The following is a 25,000-nucleotide window of genomic DNA, read 5'->3' as shown; positions in this document are numbered from 1 at the left end:
CAACCCACCACAAAAAAAGAAGGCAAGTACACAACATTATTCTCTTTGATCCATTTGACTTCCGTTTTTAAGGCAAATGGAGTTTTGTAAGGTGGTTGAACCCACAAGGCAATCGGCTTTAAAAGAAGATTTGTGCATATATTTAACTATTAAAGATACTGTAGCTTTTACCCCTCCTCCCGCTCGCCTTACCCCTCTTCTCCTTCAATATCCCCTTACCCGACGCTGCTCTTTGATACTTTTTGCCAAGTCTTTCTTCCACTTTTCTTCCAAGGCAGAGGGCCAACCAGCAAACCATTAGTCTGCTGACAGGGAAGCCAGATTACCAGGCTATAGCTGTAAGAAGTGAATACAAGATCGTACAAAATATGGTGAATATTCTCCCTACAAATCCATCTTTAAAATTGTGCATGTAATATTTTTTTTGGTCCATCTGCATAAACCACCCACCCATGTCCAAATATGACCTTTGTCAAAACATTGAGTTCTGACTATTTATATTTGACTAGTTCATTTATAGCATACAATTTCGTTTTCGGTTAGATTTTTTTTACCTGACATGTTTCGGCGAGTCTTTCGCCTTCCTTGTCAGGTAAATAAATCTAACCTAAAATGAAATTGTCTGCTATAAATGAACTAGTCAAACATAAATAATAATAAGAAGACAAAATGAACTTAATACAAATATTGTGTTCTAACATTAAAGCCGTTTATTTTACTTCTGAAAGAAGATTTCAATAATAATCAATTTCAAAGCTCTAGGAGAGCTATTTTTCCACTGATCAGATTTGATTAGATCACACATCATTTTCTTGTCAGCAGTCTGGCGGATCCAGTCATCTTCAAACCTTCTATCCAATGTCAAAATTATTATTACAGAAAGAGGTCTAGGAGCCCAAGTATTTTTACCTTCTCATAAGTTACTATGTTCCCTAAATTTGTCCAAACTTGGCGTCATCACTTCTATTTAATGTGACACAAACAGTGCTCACATATCTATCAGGCAGAGGATGTAGTGGAATTTAAGATAAAATAATTTCTTTATTGCTGTAACCCTTTACTATTTTTTTCCCAAACATTCAATGGACCTTCGGTTAAATTGCAATGCAGGGGATCCAGGCATAAGGGAGTGTCATCATTTCAGAAAGTAACTTACCCAAAAGTCAAAATTGGATTCCCGCACATCCTTACAAATTCTCAAAAGACATTAAAATCACCCACTCATCTATGGGTATATTCATGACCATACGTCACAACGTGTTAAAGGGCACAGTCTCAGTTGCAGGTTCCATTTCTGTATTTAACACAAATATATTGCACACCGGATTATTTTTTGAACATACCTTATTTTAGCATGCATTGGAAGTGCATTATAATAGTGGTCTCAATGAGAGAGAGAGCGTCTTTTTTGCTCAGCGGGGCATATATCTGACTGTCATCCACATAGCAATGGAAGGAAATTCCATGTTTTCGTAGTATGGAACCTAGGGGCAGCAAGTACAACGAAAACAGCAAGGACCCCAAAGCAGAACCTTGTGGTACATCATACGACAGAGGGGCAGAGCGGGACTCAGAGCAGCCTAGGCAAACATAAAACGTCCTGCCAGCCAATATGATCTAAACCACTCTAGAGTGCTACCACTAATGCCTGTAATTGAGCCAGAAGAATACTGTGGTCCACCGTATTAAACGCTGCAGTTAGATCTAACAAGACAAGAAACATATAGTCAGTCCCCAGTGTCATTTGCCAGCAGGATATCGTTAAAAAAATGTAGCAGGGCTGACTTTGCTGTGCATTTTATTGAAACCTGACTGGAAAAGCTCCATGACATTGTGTTCATCCAAGAAAGATCTTAACTTAATGTGCACCACCTTTTCCAGAATTTAAGAAATAAAGGCAATCTGGAAATGGTTCTAAAATTCGACAGCACATCTTGATCAAGGCCAGGTTTCTTAAGCAGGGGTTGCACCAAAGCATGTTTAAAATGTTGGGGGACTACACCACAAGACAGACTGCCTATGATAATGACCAAAACTGATTTGCCAGTACTCGGGAGAACCTTCTTACAGAACTGAAGTGGGACAGCATCATAGGGTGAGCTAGATGGCTTAATATGGCAATCCCCATTGTTCAAAGATGACAAGGAGATGGCCTCAAAGGAATCCAACCCTCCGGAACAAGGAAAGTGGAGAAAGGGGTCAAAAGTAGCATTCAAAACAAGAGCCCTAGCTGTAGCAACCTTGTCCATAAAAAAAGTGCAAAAATCTATTTCACATTTCTGGGGACGAGTCTGTGCGGCTGACAGGGTTTAAGTGTAGACCGATAGTATTAAATAGAGTATGCGGATTAGAACGATTTGGCTGGACAATTATTCCCTTTGGGAGGCTTTCACCTCGCTTTGGTAAATGCACCAGCAGTCTTTTAGGATTTGAAGAATATTTTTTCCACTTGCGTAAAGCTCCGCGGCATTCTTGTTTAGCGGCACAAGTTCTCTCATTAAATTGTGGCTCCAGTCTTACTTTTGGCCGCATAATTTTTTCAATGGAGCTACTGAATTCAAAATATTACTACAAGGAGAGTGGAACCAAGAGCTGAGTTCCCATGTGTTTGATGAGAGAACAAAAAGCAGATCAACGGCTTCAGAGAACCTACGAGCAGTGTGGTGGTTAAAGATTTGGCAGCTGCACTCAATGGTAGTAGGTTTAAAATCAGCAGAGTAAAACACAACTTCAAAGAGTACAGTCATATGATCAGAAATCACATTGTCCAATACTTTCAAATTTGAGATCGGTAAATCAAAAGTAAGGGCAAGGTCTTACGTATGTCCCTTTTTGTGAGTGGGGCGAGACACTGCACCAGATTGAAGGAGTCAATGAGTCTCAAAAAGTCCTTTACCAGTCCATTTTCAGGACAGCACACATGTGTATTAAAATCCCCCATCAGCAGGATGTGATCATATTTTAGCATGATTTCTGCAAGAAAATTTGAAAAGTAATTCATAAACTCCTTGTTGTATTTGGGAGGTCTGCAGATCACAGCGTAGATTACAGAGCACAGGAGCAGCCCTGCCAACTTCAAAGAGCGTACTGTCGAAGCTGGTGATCGATGTGGCCAATATACACTGTTTACATTCAAAATTGTTTTTAAAAATAGTTGCCGTTCCTCCACTACGACCTGACTTTCTCAGAGCATCCAAGTAAAAGCATGCAGGTGGTAATAGTGCGAGCGTCACACTGCAGTCACTGACGTCAGTCCACATCTTGGTCAGGTGGAGGAAATCCAAGTCATTGTGAAGAAATTGCTCCCTCCGAATAAATGTTTTGTTCGTCAACAACCAGGCGTTTAACAATGCTATCCTTGAGGGAGTTGCAGGTGGGCATAGCTCCTCCAATCGGCGAGCTCTGGGACGCTCTCGCAGAGGTATTTGATTGACGCCGCGTCGAAGGACACACGGACGGTCTAGCCCAAAACTCCCCTGGACAGCTGACGATTGGTAGCAAGCAGGAGTCATTGAGCTCTCAAAGCGCTTACCATATGGTGTAATATAAATTAGCGGGAAATTAGAACGCTAATAAAAACACATATACAATAGATACCAGAAGAACAGCAGAACAGTGAGTCCCATGTTGAGTCGTAAGCTAAAGAATAAAAATGTCGTCAAAAGTTTTAAAAGTGGACAGAGAGGGGGCTTGCAATATAGTGCAAGCTTTATTACAACAAAACACATTATGCGTATATAGTGCAATCATTATTAGAGTAATTGACATGAATATTATTTTTTCATTGTTTCACAATTCATTTTTAGTGTATTGTACATTGTGACAACCATGTTTCATGATTTCAATTAATGCCAGTCTGATGAACTCTGGTGTTCAAAATTTAGAAGTGCAATTTGGAATATTCAATATTACAGTTTCAGCAATATTTTGGCAAGGGACAATTTGTTCAATTTTCTAAGTCAGGGACTCACTCCTTCTCTCCATTACATTACAGACAACTTCATAGTTCATATTGATATCCATCATTCTACCTGACATGACACTTTTCTCACATCAATTTACTCACCCCCTTGGGCCCCACACCACTTGACAACATATTTATTTCATTTCATCTTGATGAGAATATGAGACGATTGATATGGATACAGTTCACTTATGAAAGCATTCTTTCAAACATTCATGCCATTTAGTTCTTAAGGGTAAAACAGCCACAGGAGCACCTTGGTATTGGTGGCTGGGATTGGCCACCCTCTTGATTAGTGGATACATTGAAATAAGGCCGATATCGGCCCGATACTAGTATTTGGTATTGGCCCATCCCTAACCACACTGATGGTTAATGTTAGGCAGTAATTACTGCCATGGATTCCTTTTCTGTAATATTTTCTGCAAATCACAAAATGAGTCAAGACACCAAGTCCAAAAATGTAGGCTATTGAGGTCCTATTTGTCATTAACTGCGTGGTCATCATTTCTCTGCCCCCCCCTTCCTTTCTGTCTTAACAACATTGAGCTGACGACTCCTCTCATTTTCATTTAGAGTTGTTTTATTTGTGTGCTTGAACCTCAATGTGGCTGTTGCCTTCTCATTGTAGTTGCATTGCGGTGTGATGACTTTAAATTGCCTGCTTTTCCATCAAACATTCATGACAGTATATTCAGACGCCTCAGTGATCTATGGTTATGTTGAAGATGAGTTTTTTACACTGATGATATTGTGAAACTAAAACTCTATTGTTCTGTGTTGTATTAAATATGAATAGTTTAAGGTCCAGTTGAGTTTCATTTAAAGAGGTGCATGTGTTTCTAACGTCCTTAATCAAATTGCCAACAGCTATTTGACGGACACAGCATTTTTTGTTGAAATTAGCTTGTCATCAGAAGATATCACATAGCATTTCTCCCTCTCAGGTGTCATTATTAGAGTACCGTAAGAGGAAGCGAGTTAGCAGCCGTGATCCTGAGACATCCAGCTGCTGTTCGTCCCTGGGTAGCACTCCTACTGGACCTGGCTCTCACCACATTCAAGAGACTCACCATTCCCACTGCTTGATGCATCCCCTTGTGCCCCCTCACAACTGCACGCCCTCATCAGGGAACAGCGGTTCCATGCCTCAGATAGAGGCTGTCAGTCCACCACACCACCAAGGCTCATCTTTGCAGGCGAAACATCTAGATAGAAGCACCCCGTGGTGAGAGCAACCTATTAAAAATTATGATATTCAATTGTTAGAAAACCTCTGATCAAGATTAACCTGGCTCTTTCCACTACTTTAGGATGGTCCCCACCAGTGTCGAACGTCTAAGGGAAGGTCAAGGGACACTGGAACGAGTGCTGAGAAGCATGAAGATGGAGCGAATGCTCAAGAGGAGCAATAGCACTACAGAGAAAGAATCTGGTATGAAGAGGGATGTGAAACTGAGATGGAAAATTTTCAAACACTTGTTTGATTGCCCAAAAATATACACACGCACTTTGGTATAATAAAAAAGAAATTAATATGCAGAATTTTCCACCTGAAAGAGATACAGGAGACTGTTTAAAGCTAAGACATTTCCCTGAAAATACTATTGGTGCAATAACCTGTGATTAGAGGTACAGCTGATTGATGTTGACGTTGGCACTTGTATAATAGGTTTGTATGTAAAAATGGCATCAATGCTAGGGCTGGGCGATATGGCTGAAAACTATATCGCGATACAAGTATGTCATATCGGTCGATATCAATTTTTTTGTTTCGTTTTGGGGTGTTTTTTTCCTTTTTCTGTTATTATTACTACTATTACTTTTCTCTTGAAACAGCCTCGTCTCGCGCTTTTCCCCGCTGGCTGTTAGCCTGTCAAGGGCACACCTGCACTGTTGCGGTGATTAGCTGCATCCGTGGAAGCAATGTGGCTAGTGAGGCAGGGTGTCATGGCTACTTGGTGTTAGCAACCGAGTGCTAAAGATATGGCATATTTCACCCACAAATACTTATGTAAACCACCCATTCGTGGCAGCACAACGGCGATGCGTAATCATAGAGAAAGGAAGCATGCAGTGGCTAATGCCGTTTTTTTTTTTTTTTTTACTTATTCCTGACACGTTCTGTCGTATCTGCAAGCTAACTGTAGTTAGCACAGACACATGCACACGCAGGTGTGTGTTTGATGTTCACTGACACGCTGTCCTTTTTGCTACGCTAACATATTGTAGCGCTTAATATGGATTAAGGAGGCATTAGTCAGTGAACTCACGCTTTTAAACAACCAAAATAGTGTGCGTATGCCGTGTTTGACATCGAAGGAGAAAGATCTCACAGAGTGATGCGTGCACTAACAACTGGAAAATACCAGTACTCACAGTAACAAAAGATGACCTAATTGCCACAAGCCTCATTGGGATCACATGACAGTAAAACACATAATTAAGTTTGTTGCAATATACTGTTGAAGTACTAACAAACAATAATTTAAAAACTGTTCATCCTAATGGTTAAAGATTTGTTTTCCCTGTTGCCTTCATTGTGTTGACCAATTTACTACTTTTAAATTACCCATATTTGTGAAGAAAACAAAATGTTTGGGATTAAGGTCAAATGAAAACAAAATTAAAAACCTATAAAAATGTTTATTTTAGTTTTCTTTAGCACAGTACATTTTCCTAATTTACTCCGCTGATTTCACTGCCTTCTAAATAAAAAAAAATGCTTGGTGCCCAAGAAGAGTGAAATTTGTTTACAAGCACTTCTTTTTATAATTACAGATATAGTTTCATGGTAATAGTGCAACTCTGCATTGTGTATAGTCCTGGTTTCATTTTAGGTTTCATTTTAAAATACACTAAACAATTGCACCCGAAATTTTCAAGGTCACAATATTGCCATCAATTTAAGATGCGCCATCATTGATGAACATCTCAGAAATGCTGGTTCAAGCTGCAAAGCTTAATTGAAGTCGGATGTTGTATCATCTCATTAATTTTTACATGCATGAGAATCAAGCTGTAAACAATCCATCCATCCATCCATCCATCCATCTTCTGTACCGCTTCTCCTCTCTAGGGTCGCGGGCGGTCCTATCCCAGCTATCTTTGGGCAGTAGGCGGGGGACACCCTGAACTGGTTGCCAGCCAATTGCAGGGCACACAGAGACGAACAACCATCCGCGCTCACACTCATACCTAGGGGCAATTTAGAGTGTTCAATCGGCCTGCCATGCATGTTTTTGGAATGTGGGAGGAAACCGGAGTACCCGGAGGAAACCCACGCAAGCACGGGGAGAACATGCAAACTCCACACAGGATGGCCGGAGCCGGGATCGAACCCACGCCCGATGCTGTCTCTCACTGTGAGGCCATCGTGCTAACCAGTCGGCCACCGTGCCGCCAAGCTGTAAACTAATTATAGTCATATAGGAGCAGCTGCTTGCTGTTGCGACATTCCACAATTTACATATGATCAATTAGTCGACTAATCATGGCTACTGCTGTTGATTAGCAGTGGCGCAAAAAGTATGTATGCGGCGCATAGGGGTGCCACGCTAGTGGGGGTGCCAAAACAATGGGCGCGAAATAATTTTTGAGTGGGCATTTTATGTATTAACCAGAGGTTTGTTCACGGGTATGGTTTGATCTAATCACTAATACTAATAGAGGCACGTCACTGAGAGTTGCCCTTCTCCACAGAGACTGTCCCCCCCCACCGTTCCTGCGCGCCAAGCGCACACACAGAGTTCAGTGCGTGCGCCCTCAAGAACGTGAGTGACGAGTGTTTACAATTCAAACGTCTGTTGATGTTAACGATGGAGAAGCAAAATAGAAAGTGGTCTGGGGCACAAAACCGAAAAAGAAACAGGGAGATGGAGACAGACTATGCAGCCATGAAAACCACCTTTTCAAAGTGGTTAAAAGACAGTAGGTAAGTAGTGATGTCAGCATAGTAAGAGCCACACATGGCTCAATCAAACGTTCAATAAAGTTTGAAATAATAATGTTATATTCCCCATAAAAATGTATTTTTAGGCTGCATATAAAAAAGGAAATCATTATTATTATTATTATTGTTATTATTATATTTTTTGGGGGTGGGGGGGGCGCCTGCTATGTGTCTGCATACCCCCCAGAAAGTAGGTAGTTGGTGATTAGTCGACTACCAAAACACATTTTTACTCTCTCTACCTTTGCACTTTTCCATAACATAAGAATCTGTTTCTTTGCTATTATGACATGAGACAAAGCCTTGTTGGGATTTGCTCAAAGTCTTGAAAGCCTCAGATACTCCAAGGACAATGAGTAGAGGATCTGGCTCAATCATAATCCCAATGACCTCAACATACATCAATCCAGAAATTATGGGTCTTTGGACATGTTACAAAACTATCAAGATGGGTTGTCACACATGGGAGAGGTATCGGGAAAGTTATACAGTCTGTAAAATGAAGCATGTGTATGACCTTAAATTGAACAAGGCAGTGTCTCAAATTATATGAACAGATATTTACGTTCTCAAGTGTTTTGTCCCATAAATCATTTGGGATATGTTCTTTCTCCCATTTGCATTTGTGTAAATGAATCAGGGGGATCTCAAAGTAAAAATAATTTAATTTGAATTAAATTTGGTTCATTCTTTTGCAATTTTAGACAATCATCAATGATTTGGGTTCAATCATTAAATGTTTCAAATGTGTACGTATATAATATCTAATTTGCAAATAAAGAAACTACTGCTCCCCAGTCCAAAGAGAAAATGAAGCAAGTATCTCTTCCATGTAAAGATCAGCAATACGTTTAAGACCCCTCTGATTCCACATACCAAAGGCACCCCCTTGAGCAGAGGGGATGAAAGTAGGTTTCCTTTTTATGGGTAATGCCAGCAATATAGAGTTAAAGTGAAAATAGGACTTAATTAATTGAATGGTAGGGTTGTTATATAGTGATATATTGTTTTAAGTAGGAGCTAATAAAATTGTGGCTATTGGATATGGAGTGCTGTCCTCTTGTTCAATCAATAACCAATTAGGTGGAGGAGTCAAAGTATTTAACCAAAAAGTGAATGTTTTCATTGCTGAAGCCTAGTGATAGAGTAAACTGTTTGGAAGTGTCAGTCCTCCAGTTTTCTTATTTGCAAATATGGTATTTCCTTATCAGTATCAGAGTCATCTTTATTGGCCAAGTATGTTAAACACACATGGAATTTGTCTCCGGCAGTATGAACTACACTAGTAATACAGTAACAAGCAACTGCAATAAACAAAGACATGACGTAAAAGTATAGAAAATCTTTCCGTAATCTAGAGGTACCATTGTGCAGTAATACCACCCCAATGACATCTACACAACAATGTGGAGTCAGCCATAAGAGCAGAGATAAAGTGATCAGTGGTGCAATACTTAAAATACTTTGTGCAGATGAGACAGGTAATCGTTGCATCATTTATTAAGTGTCCAGTAGCACTACATGTAATGCAACTTTGTGTGTGCAATTATACAAAAAGTCCTTGACTGCTGTAACGTGTCAGTGCTGGGGAATATTTATCAACAACAGCTGTTCAAGTATGTGCAGGGCTACAATGATCTGTGCGGTAATGATAATAATGCTCCACAGGGGTGTGCAAAGTTGGCAAACATTAGCGTAGTCCACTATAGAGTTAGAATTAACTGTTTAGAGAGTTAATGGTAAGAGGGAAGTAGCTGTTTGAATGTCTGCTGGTTTTGGTGTACATGGTTCGATAGTGCATACATGACGAGAGGAACTGGAAGAGATGGTGGCCAGGGTATAGGTGGTCCAGGAGAATTTTTGATGCTCTTGTCTTGGTTCCTGAAGTGTGCAAGTACTCAAGAGTGCTTGGGGGTTACCGATGGTTCTTTCCGTAGTCCTAACTGTCCATTGCAATCAGATCGAGTTCTTTTTTTGTTGCAGCACCAAACCAGCCTCTGATGGCGGAACACGGGAATGATTCGATGACTACTGTGTAGAAATGCCTCAACAGCTCCTGTGGCAGGCTATGCTTCACACTAGCCTGAGGAAGTACATCATTTACTGGGACTTTGTCAGGATGAAGTTGATGTTGGCCTCCCATTTCAGGTCCTGAGAGACTGTAATTCTCAGGAACTTGAAGGTCTTGACAGTTGACACAGTGCAGTTGGACAATGTGAGGGGCAGCTCTATCGAAGGATGTTTCCTGGAGTCCACGATCATCTCCACAATCTTGAGCATGTTCAACTCCTAGGGGGGGGCAGTGTTGGTGTTCCTTTAGGTTGTCCCCATCCAGCCACACCTGTTGTGTCCTGTCTGTCAGGAAGCTGTGAATCCATTAGCAGATGTCGGGAGACACGTTGAGTTGTCGAAGCTTGGAGGAAAGGTATTGAACGCAGAGCTGAAGTCCACAGACAGGATCCTCTCGTCGGTCCCTCTGCCGTCGAGATGCTCCAGGATGTAGTGCAGCCCCATGTTGACTGCGTCATCCACCGACCTGTTTGCATCGTGGGTAAACTGCAGGGGGTCCAATAAGCTGTGATGTTCTATAGGTGGTCCAGCACAAGGCGTTCAAAGCACTTCATGACCACAGATGCCAGAGTGACAGGCCTGGAGTCATTTGGTTCAAATTGGGGACTGGGATGATGGTAGACCGTTTGAAGCAGAATGGGATCTCGTGCAGCTTCAGGGATCTGTTGAAGATCTGAGTGAAGATCAAAGCTAGCTGGTCACCGCAGACTTGAAGGCAAAAGGTTGACACCCCATCCGGCCTTCTTGATTTTCTGCTGCTCGAAGAGCCATCTCGTGTCCCGTTCGTGGATCTTCAGGGCTGGGGAAGGAGTCTGGGGTGTGAATGTGGTATTTTATGGTGGGTGGGTGTAGTTGTCCTTTTCAAATCTGCAGTAGAACATTTTCAGATCGTCAACCAGTCTCTTGTTGTTGTTCACTGCTTGCAGGGATGCTCGCTTGTAGTTCGTAACTGATTTCTGGCCATTCCACGCAGATGCAGAAAATAGTTTTCTCAGCCTTTCAGCTTTGCTTGTCTTTGCAATGTTAATTTCCTTTGTCAGCAGGTTTCGGGGGCATTCGCACAGTGCTCTATGTGCCTCTATTTTGCTTTTCTAAGTTGGCTGAGTTTGACAGTCAACAATGGCTTGTTATTGCTGAATGAGCAGAAGGTCTTTGTTTGGACACACGTCTTCGCAGAAACTGATATATGATGTTACAGTGTCGGTGTGTTCAACAAGGTTGCCAGTTGAAGTTTCAAAGACACCCCAGTCAGTGCAATCAAAACATTCCTGAAGAGCCAGCTTTACCTCATTGATCCATCTTTTTACAGTTTTTACAGGCAGTTTGGTACATTTGTACATGCCCATTCCTGCCTGGGCAACCGACCGGTATGAGTCTCTAAGTGTTCTGTAGCAATTGTCCAGAGTTTTGCCTTCTCTGGTGAAACAATAAATGTGCTGCTTGCATCTGGGTAGCTCATGATTTAGTTGTGCTCTATTAAAATCACACATGATGATGAAAGGTGATTCTGGGTGCTTTAGCTCAAGTTTGTTTACCTGGTCAGCCAGCATTTATTGCGCTGAGTTAGCATTAGCTTGCGGTGGGTTGGAGATACCGGTGAATACGAAGGAGGAGAACTCACGTGATGGGTAAGATGGCATACAGTTTACAAATAGTGACTCCATGTCCAGGCTGCAGTGTGTTGAGCCCCGTGAGATCAGTGTAGGGCTGGGCGATATGACCTCAAATCAATATCACGATAAATTGGGCAGCTTTACATTGATAAGGGTAAATGCACGATAAATTCCCCTCTTCGAAATAACCGCAGGAAATGCAAATTAACTGTTTTTTTTGTTGTTTTTTTTATTTATTGACCTACTTCTACACATTACTTTCGATGAAATATAAACGTACACAAATCCTTTGTATAAACATTCAAAATAGCTTGACAAAGCAAGCTATTTTGAATGTCAGATAGAACAAAACAATCCAAATGTATTTATCTTGTGCATTTCACAACTGCTCTGGTTGTATCAAAGTGCTTGGGGTAATATAAATTAACAAAAAACAAATTAGGCTGCCCTCTCCCCTCACTGTCGGACATCTACACCGCTCGGTGCCTCAGCAGGGCTCTCAATATCGTCAAAGACAATACCCACCCAAACTCACACCTGTTCGACCTGATGCCCTCTGGCAGGCGCTAAAGGTGCATCAAATCAAGGACCAATAGACTGAGAAACAGTTTCTTTCCAAGAACCATCTCCATTCTAAACTCTCACACACACACACGACCACCCTTACCTTGCAGAACAGCAACGTGATGTGTTTTTATATATCCTATTCAGTATTATTTGCACTAACTATTCTCTTATTTATCTAATTTATATATTTATCTGAATTATTGTTGTATTGCACTGGAGAGGGGAGCTCTCTAATCTCGTTGCACACTTGAGTACAATGACAATAAAGGGATTTCTGATTCTGATTCTGATTAGAAGACAAACAATAAATACCAGAACAACAGCAGAACAGTGAGTCTCATGTTGAGTCAAACGCTAAAGAATAAAAATGTGTCTTCAAACGAGTTTTAAAATTGGACAGAGAGGGGGCTTGCCTAACATTTAATCAAGGCTCATTCCATAGGGAAGGATTGGCAACAGAAAAGGCAGGATCCCCTCTGAGGCTGCACTTAGTCCTCTGCATCGCCAGAAGCATGTGGTCTGCAGACCTAAGGCAGCGGGCAGGAGAACAGAGAGGTACGCTGGGGCGAAGTCATTTTTAGCTTTGAAGACCAACAGAAGTATCTTAAAGCGAACTCCAAAGTGCACTGGGAGCCTGTGAGAGGCCAAGATTAGGGTTATATGAGCCGAACTCCAGTAAAAAGAGAAAAGGTTATCGCTTGTAAACTTTTTTGTGCAAATGGTTTGCGCAGAGGTGCTGTAATGCCATGTGCAAAAGCCTATTTGTGTAAAGGCACTGATGTCTCTTGTAAACAAATAAACAAATAATGCCATGTGCAAAGGAAGTAAAGTGGCTTGAAAACAAAATTATAAAATGAAATTAAAAAATGCCAATGCAGCACTAATAAACAATTCCAAATAAATACAGCCAAATGAAAGGTAGACTGCAGTTTAAATAAAAATGACAAAATAACACTGATGATTAAAAGCAAGAGGGGCTTGAACAGTGCACTTGATAAAGGAGCAGCAACTATTTGTTGATGTGACTGATTCATGGCTGCAATTATATGTAATCACTATACGCACTAGTGTTTATTCTTGGTTGCTACTAAGAAACAGTTGCATGTTCACCATGCTTTCACCATGCTTTCTGGCGTCAGGCAGGCTCGAAGGCATGATCGATTGTTTCTTCCAGAGCTGAAAGCCCGCTCAATGGATAACTATTGGCTTTTATTCCAAAATACTCTTTTGCCACTTTGCTCAGAGTGGAAAAGTGTGCACAATGCAATAATCTCGTGGATTTCCCTCACTATCCTGCGGAGGCACACCAAGTACCTGCTCAGTTCTTTTTCTACTACTTGCTGATGTGACACAGTGGGTGCAGTTGAATGGGCTGCCTCGCTTGAAAAGGCTTCCAAATGATCTCTTTGGCTTCTTTGCTTCTGCTGAAGATGCAGAAGGCTGAGGCTCGGTGGTGGTGGGCTCTCCGTTATGTTCTGTGTGGTTTGCAGCAGCTGACTCCATCTCCACTTTAATTTTCTCCTGAATGGTTGTGACACGGTCTGCAGAAATATACAATGCTTTGAATTTGGGATCAACAGAACTTGCTGTGTCTAAAGGTTCTTCAGTGGTGATATCCGAGAACATCTTATCAAGATATCTAAGGATGTCAGATTTGATGGTTATGGTCAGCTCTTCATCATCTTCCTCAGCCAGCACTTGTGATTTGAGTATGAGTAGGACAGGCTTCACGGATGAAATTGTCACATACTCTTTGCTCGAAAGGGCATCTGTTAATTCCATCAAAGGAGCGATTGCTTTGCAAACAGCCTCCAACACATCCAGGTCAGACCATTTTAGTTGCACGCCGGCTCGCCTCCCCCTCCTTTTCTGGTGGCGTCTCTATGCTTCATGTAGTTCAGTTGCTCCGCCAGCAATTATCTCTGAAAAATTTTGTTGTTTTTTGTAGGCTGGAGAAGAGTCATAGAGTAGACTCTCTAATGCTTAGCAGCTCTTCTCTCATGTAAGCAAGCAGCGTAGGGTCGCCAGAAACAAACGAAAATGACGAAAACAGAGTACTAGAGAACGCAACACTGAGGAGACCACTCGTGCCCGCGCCATTTTAGTATATTCTATGTGTTTTGTATGACAATAAAAAAGGATTTATTATAGAGTACATCTATTTAAAGAATGTTCTCTTAAAGAAGATTGGGACATTCTGGAACAAATGCAACAATAGCGGAGGAAACAACATCTTGATTGCATTTATTTGTCCAATCATTGAGATAGGGAGTGCATTCCAGAATAATAACTTTCTTCTTTCTTATTTCTTCTTTCCTTAATTACATAAATTTGTCTGAGCCAATTCTAAATGGGACATTGGGAATATAATTCATCTCGAGTTAAAGAGAGATATGATTGCACAAGTATTCACTTAACTTTTTGTCGATTAGGAGTTGAACTTCCAAGAATTGTGTGGTTTACCTAGACCCAGTAAGCACATTGACTAAGAAAGTCGACTATGATCAGAAATCACACTATGATAATGTGAATAACAAGCACATTAACCCAAATGGAACAAAACAATACTCAACAGAAACACTAGTCATTCTGCATAGTGTGAGTCTTCTTGAGAGGATAAACCATAAAATGTTAACTAAAAACACCACCCACCTCCCTTTATATACTGTCAGATTCCGCTTATGGGCAGGACCATCGGGATAAGTCCTGACCGACTCTCCATTCAATGGGTCGAGACTCCCCTTTACCCTTACACGCCCCAAGGCGGCTCCTTAAGCCGTTGTCGAGCTGAATTCGCCTAGGTTTACCAACTGACTTTAGTTTTACGTAGCCAATCCGATCCTCTGTTGCTTATTCATCCTCAATGAGTTAAGACAGAATTAAGAATACGACTACTATGTTTTTACAGCAGCTTCATCTCTATCAATAACTTGCAATTATAATACAATTGTTCAAGAGTCCTTATTAGAATCTGTATTTGTTTATTTTAGCCAGAGTAAACTTATTAATTAATTTCATAAATGGTAACACGACCCATTGTTAGTAGGGTCGTCGCCGTTCATTCTGTACCGAGGTTGAGTGGTAGAAATGAATTCAATCATAAGAATGGCAAAAATAGATTTAAATAGATTTAAAGGATTCATTAAACTGGGAATAGATCAGATAATATTCATTAATTAACAGTTGGTTCCACCAGACACAGGATATAATCAGTAATGATAAAAATCACAGAATCATTGCATTGATAAAAAAAAATTAATCCTGATGAATAAAAACAAGAATTAAGAAAATAATAATAAAATGTTAATTCAGTTGGAAATAACATTTAAAATAAGAAAAGCTAGAAATAATCGAAAAAGGGAATAAATGCGATTAAATAATTTAGGTGAGCTTTCAAGGGTGATCAATTCTTGAAATGCAGAGATCTGATTCGCGATAAGGTAATTTAGGAAAATAGAATAGGACATTCGACTGGCTCCCTTCTACCTTATCGGAGCAATGATTTGGCATAATCCAATTGGGAAAGGAATAATTCATCCAGCAAGGGAAAACATCCAAGGCAGGAAAAATGCAAAATTATTCCTCCGTCAACATGACGCCATGAAACCCGTAAGTGAAGAACTCAGAGCTCCTTCAGGCGGTGGCTTTTATAACCTTTGTCCTTCTGGAAGCTTCCAAAAGTACTGCGCATGCTCCAGGGGTCACATCTGATTCAAATGATCAGATTCAATCCAACCCAATATTATAATTTTTTTTTTTTTTACAGCGCATTTCAAAACAGTTGTAGAGCTGTAACAAAGCGCTTTCCACATGCCGTAATATAAATTAGCAGGTAATTAGAACACAAATTAAAACACAAACACATATACAATAAATGCCAGAAGAACTACAGAACAGTGACAGTCTCATATTGAGTTGAAAGCTAAAGATTAAAAATGTGTCTTCAAACGGGTTTTAAAAATGGACAGTGGCGGCTTGCCTAACATTTAATGAGAGCTCATTCCAGAGGGAAGGACCGGCAACAGAAAAGGCACGATCCCCCCTGAGGCTGCGCTTAGTCCTCGGCACCTCCAGCAGCATTTGGTTCAATGACCTGGATCGAACAACAGCACTGATTTGCTGATCTAATTTAAAATCACTGTCCAGTTTAAAACCAAGGCTTGAGACTGTTGGCTTTAGATAAGATGTCAGGGGGCCGCTGTCAACAGGATTGACAGTTTTTTTGTTTTTTTTTAATGAAATATTTTTATTGCTGACACACTTCTGCTCCACCCTTGGGCTCAAAACTCTGTCACCGAAATAACGCAAGCAGAGACAGAATGTTGTGATCATACAAGTAAAAAAACGCGATCGGCACACGGCCAGCAAAACTCGGATGGGCTTGAGTCAGGTTAGCCTCATGTTGCTAGTTTCTGCTATTCCGACCGCCACTCGATTTAAAGCAGTGGCACCATGGAATGCGAGAGGTAAAGCAATCCTAAGTGACACTTTGTCGCCAGATTAGTATGTCCAATATTACATAGACATCACTGCATGCGGAAGATGAAATTATTCATCCCAGATGTTTTAGCACAATGCCACCAACATCAAACAACTTCACGGCACTGTGTAGTTACCTTAAAATATAAGCACTAAACTCCAAAATGGCATACAACCGGTCACGTTGAAACGTGATAAGTGATTTTTTTTTTTTTAGTTAGTCTATGGCGGTCCTGCAACCTGTCTTCACGCAATCAGTGGCAGAGTTAGGGGTCCGATGACATTAAATATAAAAAGAAAATATAAAAGGTTGTGCGCGTGTATTATTGTATTGTCAGTGCAACTCACTTTGAGTTATTCTTTCAAGCGTTAATATTAATAATGTGCGTAATTGCAATGTCTTGATTTTAGTGAGTTTAGTACACTGTCAAAATTATGAATGCACTTGTGCAGCATAAAGATATTAAATATGAAATAAGCACTCAAACTTAAAGTACTATATTTTTAATGTAAGGGACCAGTACCACTTATATAAGGGCTACAACCAAAAAGTCTAAAATGTTGGACCCCGCATAACTCTTTATCCCCAACAATCCTCATTTGCCAGAGAGGACAAATCCTGGACTGGTCGCCAGTCAATCGCAGGAAACCACTTCTTACCAAGTATGGTATTTCGGCCTGAGAGCAGGTGTGAGTCATTTTACCCAGACACAAGCAAACTCGTCTCCTTGCAGCGACGTCATCTGCTGGCTCTTTTGGCTTTTTTTTATTGGTTGTTGCTTGATGACGTCGCTTCTGTGCGACACACATTAAGAGTACTACAACTCTAAGACAACTGTTCGACCTCTTTTTTTTCCACTTATGGCCGTGCAGCAATATAGAAATAAATACTTTGAAGATGCTAGTGTGTCAGGTTGTGGTGGAGATTGAAGAGGACCCAAACGCAGGGAAGCGAGGTGGGGGTAACTTAAATGGAATTTAATTAAAAATAAAAAGGCAAACAAGGCTCTGGGAAAGTCCGAAAATACAAAAGTATAAAATAACCGCGATCAGCAAAACAGGGACTTGACTGGAGAAAACGAGACTGTGGCATGGAGAACAGACGAACAGCGACACGAAACAATGACAATGGACCAACGAGAACTGAAAGCAAACAAGGAATTAATTACAAACAAAGTAACGGGACAACGAGGAACACCTGGACAAGACACAAAGGGTTTGAGGGAGCTGATTGGTTCACACGAGGGAGTGAGACGACAAGCACAGGTGAACACAATCAGATTTCAGCAATAGACACACACCAAAGAAGGCACAACATGAAACTAACAACTCAATCAAGAGTAACAAACACAGACCATAACATAGTGTATTTAATTAATTGCCAACACAACACCTACAATCATTAACAAACACAACAGTTAACGCCATTCATAAGGAAAGCAGAGAAAACAAAAGTGGCTCACAAAAATTGATAGAATGTACGTTGACAACATTTAAACAGAAAACTTCAAAAGTATCTTTAGTAAAGAAATTAATGTGGGTTTCTAAAATATCGAAAAGAAAGTGAGTATTGACCCATTACGGACCCCAAGTCGTGGCCATTCGATCTGATCCAAAACTGCAAGTGGTTACAAAGAAACTCCTTCCTCAAAGTATGACTTAAACCAGGCATCACCAAATGGCGGACCGCGGTCCGGATCCGGCCCAACAGATGGTTCGGACCGGACCCATGACCAATCTATGATGACTTTTTTTCAGGGCACATTCGCAAACGTTGACGCTGCAATTCTAGTTAATACGGAAATGGCGTCACTGATTTGAGCCAATCAAACCTTTTGTTTACGATCCACTGCCTACTGCGCAGCAGATCGGAAGAGAGTGCTGCTGACAGTATGCCTTGCTAAAAAGTTAGCAAGGTCGATGCGTGTTGTTATAAATAGATGGACGGAGAAATTTAGTTTCGTTCTGGCTGCAGCCGATTCAAAACCAGTGTGCATCATATGCTCCGAAACCGTCGCAACATTCCCAAGCGCCACTACGAAACAAAGCATCGCCCTTTTGTGCAAAGTTATCCGCTGAAGTTTGAGGTGAGCGCACGTAAAAACGTCGAACTTTGAGTGCAGTATAACAGATTTTTACATTTTCGTTTCCAGCCCAGCGGCATGCAAACGAATGTTCATTAAAAGTATCATGGATTTTGGGGAAACATAAAAAATGAAGTTGTGAAGGAGTGCGGTTGCACAAACATTATTTATAAAGGAAAACACAAAGCCCAGATGTGTGAAATAATCTACCAAATCCCAATGGCCCTGACTCCGTTCCGACCCAGATTTAAGTCACTGGCAGGGCAGTCACAAACTCATTTTTCTATTTAAGAGAAGTTAAAAAATACTCAAAAGAAAAGGTGGTGTCAAAGTTCATTTCGAATGAGTTTTTCATGAGGACAGCCATTTTTATTTATTGTGTACTGAACATGTCGACCTGTTTTACTTGGATAATTAGGCTTTCCGTTTTTTTAGGCTGATAACTCTTTGATTTAAGAAAAAAAGGTACAAGATGTTAACTCAATGATTAGCACTTGATATATTTCTGCAGGAGATATTTTACTGTTTTTTCTGTAAGTGGCACCCTTAAGTTCCTGGAGCCACATTTTCTTAAATGTGAAATAAACACCTTATATTTGTTTGACTGGCAAAGGTGGTTAATGGGAACATTGCTAAATATTTAGTATATAAGTGTGCTCTGTTGAAAATGACTAAATATCGAAACTATATAAAAATTTGAACATAGGCTAGACATCAAGGGAAGTTGGACTTTGGTTTGGACCTTTTAATTGGAAGACATTTTAGGCGTGGACCTCTGTGACTTTTAATTGAATACCTCTGACCTAAACCATTGTATTTATTAGACTAAATAATTAATCAGTACGGCCCTGGAAAAAAATACTCAAGTACGGTAACAAAGTCTTTGTACTTCATGACTTGCCATCCCTGATTTATAGTAAACCTGAAGTATGAGGTTGACTTATGGGTTATAATGTGATGGTCTATCCCCAAGCATTTGGTTATAAATACTGGTAGTTTCCTCAGTCCTTCTGTGGATCATTTTAAGTCCCGGTGTTGTCAAGTTGTTGTCTTCTGACTGTTGTTTTTCTGGGTCTTCTATTGAAGTCGCATTCTATACCTGTATTGTTGTCAATTTTTGTCCACCAGTGTCTTGTTCTGTTGTTAAAGGCTGTTTTACCTGACACTTTCTGAGTTGTTCTTTTCTTCCCATGCTTTTAGATACACATCAGCATGACATACCGTCAGTGACCATTCCTTCCCCAATGAAGAGTCCATCACACAGAAACAGTCCATCGATGTATTCACATCAGGTTTGTAAAAATGATGTTCATGTACTTGTACTTTACACCCACACCATCCAATAACCCCTCAAAACTGGATGAATATTTTACCAGTTTAGCATTATGGTGTGTAGCATATCAGCATCTTAAAACGAGTGCCATTTCTGCCTATTAATGAATGTTTGTCCTTGTGTCAAGTCATCAGACGAACACCTGCAGACCGATAGTCCCTCGTTGCTTCAGCAAATACCCACCTCCCCATTTGAAAGTTGCTATAGCCCCACATCAGGCAAGAGCTACAACTACTCCTCGTCCCACACAGGCCCATATCAGGACCATCCTCCAACCTCTTACCCTGCGCATATCCCAGCAACCTCATCAGACTCCACGCTTTCAGGAGACTTGCTACATCTGCAGAGCGGCAACAGTGATTTGGATGGACCCCTCATTTGCAGCAACCACCTCACGGTGGGCCGTTTGAACAGGAGCAGCCTGCTTGGGTCTCCTGACCCGGGACCGTGGGCCCATGGGCCGACTAAAACAGACATGAACTCTACGGCAGCCAGGGGTATTCAACAGCAGGTTTGTCAAAACATCAAGTCATGCAGCCCTAACTCAAGGCTGCTGTCAGCCTCTGGACCAACAAACTACTCACAGCGAGGGACAAGCCTCAGTCAATTCCAGCACTCTCCACTACAGGGATCTGGTGTATGGACACAATCAGGAAGCTTTTAGGACCTTATGTACCATATTGTGCATATCTGTACGACCCACTGATGATATGGGGCACAGGTACTTTGGCTAGGAGAACTGTACAAACCTAAAAGGAGCAAGAACTGATTTACAAATTTACAAACCATTTTGTTTTTCATTTTTTTACCCCCACAAAAACGACACTAAAACAAAAAAGTCACATTTGCATGTAACCTGATGACTTTTGACGTAATCTTGTTATCAGTAAACAATTTGAATGATGCACTGAAAATACTAAATTGTTTAACATGAAATTGTCCTTCCTTGCGCTGGATTTAGCAAATGGAAATTCACAATTTTCCGCACAGATGTCTGTACAAAATTATTAAAAACTCACCTGTCATTGTACCCTGATCAGTGGGTTACGTAACAGTTGTTTTCATTAATTTTCATTTTCGTGAATATGAATCTTATTTGAAAAAAGTCTTCATCTCTTCTGCAGTCAAGTGTTTGTAAAAGGAGAATAATGCATTATTAACACTGACAGGAATAGGATTCTTGGATAGGGTCATTCCTCATTATGACATTTGATGTTCGTACAGAATTTATCATGCTGCAATCGCCCCCAATACATTTTAATTGAGTTATGTTCCTCACACATGAATTCATTCATCCTGTCATTGTATCTGGTAAAATCAGTTTTTTTCCCAAAAGACATTTGTCATATGTTGTGGTGGTGGAATGCAGAAACAGTATAATGTATGAATCAATTTTCCACTCTGCGAACGTGGGGTTTGATTGTTTTTATTCTACAGGACTTCTTTAAATGAATAAACACACACACATTCCCCAGTTTCTTAGATACACCTGGATATAATATATTTAGGCATATCTAACAAAAAAAGTTGATAATTGTGTTTATTTGTAGCTATTTTTCTGACCAAACATTGCATTCCGTGCTGACACCAGGGACAGTTTATTTGTGACAGTGTTTGGAAGATTGTTAAAAAAATAGATTTATTTTTGAAAAATGCTGCTATGTTCTCCTATGAGAGCTGCTTCCCTTTCTGTAGAATGCTGTATTTTAATACTGTTTCCCAAATAATGGACTTGGGAACTGTTGGTTGTCTTGATGACCACAATGGAATCTCAAGTTTCACCATAGGCCAACTGCAGCAAGAATCACCCTTTCTCCTCTGTCACCAGAGACTCACAGTTTGGTATACTGGCGATAATTACTGCATTTGTGTGGAATACCTCAAAATGGAGGGCCCGGTCCAGTAGCAGGATCCAATTTGCTACGAAAATACACAATACACAAAAGGGTACCCGGGTTACATGAATGTTTTGACAGACAAAAATCAAATGAACCAGCACCTTAAAGCGATACCGTTTAAAAGACCCAATAGGACAATATGTATGAATATAAATCCTTGTATAGAAAGAAATCTTATATCGACCTTTATGGAGAAATATAGTACACTGAATTTATCGCATTTGTTTTTAGGGTCTGTGTGACCGGTTTTGCCAGTTGGTGGGAAGTTAATCATTGGGTATGTTCTTGAGTTCCCTTCAAAACCAGATGCTGTGTTACTTTATTTGGTGGTTTTGTAACAATTATTTTTGTTTTGTTTTATTTTTACATGGATCATAGAAGTAACTATTTCAATTGTTCCCCTCCGAAAGGATTTAAGAAGCAAGTGATGCTAATGCAAATGTAATGCGTTTTGTTAATAAAATAATCATGATGGTAATGTATTTTGAAACCTAACCGTTGTCTTGCTCCTCAGTATGTTCTCACATATCCGAGTTCACTCACATGCTACTGTTTGATTGCTGCTTTTGAATGCTGAAGTTTGAGGTAAAATGTGTTTTTACAATACATACTGTAGTAGGTGTTGAATGACGACATAATTACGAACCCTGTACTTGAAAAATATTCATCCAACATGCAATTTTTTGGTACAGTCTAAAACATTTGCGTATGGGAGCATCAGTACATCTTCATACCAACTAAGTTTTCGAGAAATGTGCAAGTAGAGCCAATTTCAAACTTATTTGAATATTCTTTCACTTATATGGCATGTATATGCAGTACTGTATTCAGATTTCTTACTAGAGGCCATAGGGAAAACAAAACCGGTGACATAATTGATATCTGATACAAGATTCCAAGTGTTTCAATACGCTTTTCAAGCAGAGATTAATGGCACCCTCAGATTTTGGCAGACATCTGTTCTAAAATGGCTGAGTTAAGAGTGGCTTGTGAAAGTATAGCACCTGATCCAACACAAAGTGGTGCATATTTGGGAAGTAGAAAGTAAACTTAATTTTTTACTGAATTAAAACAAAATACAAAAGAATGCTCAGATGAGCACCCTCAAAAGTCACCAAATTAATGAATAGAGAATTGAGCCTGGACCTGTGGAGGTTCACTTTTTACCAGGTCAATGACCTCTAATTATAAATCTAGGGCTACGATGGGATTGATCAGGGGTCAACATAAGGCCCGTGAGCAAAAAAATTGGACGGCTCAAGGGTTCAGTCGGGAAGGCATGAGGAATTCGAAAATGAAAAAACAAACATGGCTGACCAAATGAGGAGTTTGTATCAATCAGTCCGATATGCTGTCTTTTTAGCTGCTGTTTCAATGGTCATTATACACACACAGTCACACAAATTTATGATTGTCGATGTCAGCAGTTGTGCAGTCATATCAATAAAAGAGTATATTTAGAACAAGACCCACACATGGATGTATACAAAGCACGCAGGCATGTATAGGCTGAAATAATTACCATATTTGTCTGACTACGATTTGCTCGCATCGTATCGCATCAGTCCAAAATACATTAAGAAGAAGAAAAAAAACGGAAGTTACGCTGCTGTATAAGTGACAATTTTGGAGGGAAATTAATTTTACCAAAGACCAAGAGCAGTAGCGCTCGGACTCGCACCCAAAATGCCCAGTTCCCCAATTGTGCATGCATTTGGAAATAGGTTCCAAGGTTGCACTTAACTCTATTTTTCCGGTCCGTCTTCTGTCCACGACCTGGACACCGTTCTGGCAACCTCCCTCCCTCCTTATTCATCGAAATAATCGGCCTGAATACCTTTCAATTCTCATCCTTTTAAAGCTCTTCCGTCTTAACATTTCATCCATCCATCATTTATTTTTTGTTTATTTTATGTGGTTCAAGTTACAACAGCTTTTGTTATCAAAGCGACGTCAAACTTTAAAATAAATTCAAAATGGCTGACTTGCTGTTTGTTTTAGTATATGGCTCCAAGAGACTTTTTTGAAAATTTCTAGGGGTGATACCAAGCCATCTTTTAAAACTTGCACAGTTAACGAATAAAACATTGATGATTTTGCCAGGCCTGGTAGATAAAGTTTCATGACCTTTTGGCGAAAAATCACAAATTTCGTATTTTGACGTCATGAAGGCCAAAACCTTCTTAAGAGCAAATATGAGGTAATTTGCCGATCTAATTTAAAATCACTGTCCAGTTTAAAACTGAAGGATTCTATTACGATTAGTGGCATTATTTTAAACATTTATGGGACAGAATGTCAATCATTAAATTTATCGGGTTCATATTTATGCATATGTTCGAACATTTATTAAACAAGAAGCATTTATCAAAGATACTAGAAGTACTGTACACAGAAATGACTGGGATTGTAGTGATAGTGTTTACTGATTATTATATTACACTCGTATGCTAAATTTATATTCCTTAGTTTAAATGTGTGAACTTTGTTGAAATTTTCAGTCGCAGACCTCAAACTTGCAACACACGCACATAGTATTTTCATGACATACACTCACATTCACAGCAAACATATTCAGTCTGCACATTACAAACTGATTACAAACCAAATAGCACTCCAAGGACACAACAAATACGATAAAGCACATTTTCCACATATGTCGTAGAGATGAAGACAAACCAAATTGGGCACAAGGATGCCATTGCAAGAACACATCGTAAAAGACATGACAATTTGAAATCGGAGCACACACTCAAATGCTCAGAGACAAGATTACAGGAGAATGCCGGCAGGAGGCTGCCCGCCGGAGAAGGACAGCCTTGGAATGCCAGTCTTGGGGACCAGACGGGAATCAACCTTCCAGGCGATAATACACCTGGAGATGACCTTCCCTTGGACGTGGACCCGTGCCGTGGGAGGGAGCGAGAACGGACGATTTCAACCTACATTACCCTTGTCATAGAAACCTGGCTAGAGAAACCATATAAAATATGTGGGTGGGCTGATAGAAAGCTTTTTTCCACCTGTACTCGCTTGAGTG

At 40.3% G+C, this 25,000-nt stretch overlaps 1 protein-coding gene across 5 annotated transcripts in view; it reads left to right on the top strand.

Moving 5' to 3' along the window:
- setd5 (SET domain containing 5) overlaps nt 1-22,455 on the top strand; it is a 92,339-nt gene extending 69,884 nt beyond the window's left edge. For 4 of the 5 annotated variants that reach the window (XM_088308247.1, XM_088308245.1, XM_088308249.1 and 1 more), the window contains 6 exons: nt 1-22; nt 279-371; nt 4,912-5,192; nt 5,278-5,399; nt 19,930-20,021; nt 20,190-22,455. The exon at nt 1-22 is cut by the window's left edge and continues 464 nt beyond it. In XM_088308247.1, the coding sequence (XP_088164373.1) occupies nt 1-22; nt 279-371; nt 4,912-5,192; nt 5,278-5,399; nt 19,930-20,021; nt 20,190-20,726 (1,147 nt within the window). In that variant the 3' untranslated portion in view covers nt 20,727-22,455. The remainder of the gene's footprint in view (nt 23-278; nt 372-4,911; nt 5,193-5,277; nt 5,400-19,929; nt 20,022-20,189) is intronic. The other variant, XM_088308248.1, reaches the window with a different exon arrangement.
- Nucleotides 22,456-25,000: the final 2,545 nt, after the last annotated feature.

This window comes from Idiotropiscis lumnitzeri, chromosome 11 (assembly GCF_059441095.1).
Source record: "Idiotropiscis lumnitzeri isolate Australia: NSW breed Sydney's pygmy pipehorse chromosome 11, RoL_Ilum_1.0, whole genome shotgun sequence".
Lineage (NCBI taxonomy): Eukaryota > Metazoa > Chordata > Actinopteri > Syngnathiformes > Syngnathidae > Idiotropiscis > Idiotropiscis lumnitzeri.
The sequence above is the reverse complement of the archived record's forward strand: the minus strand, read 5'-3'. Positions and strand labels throughout refer to the sequence as shown.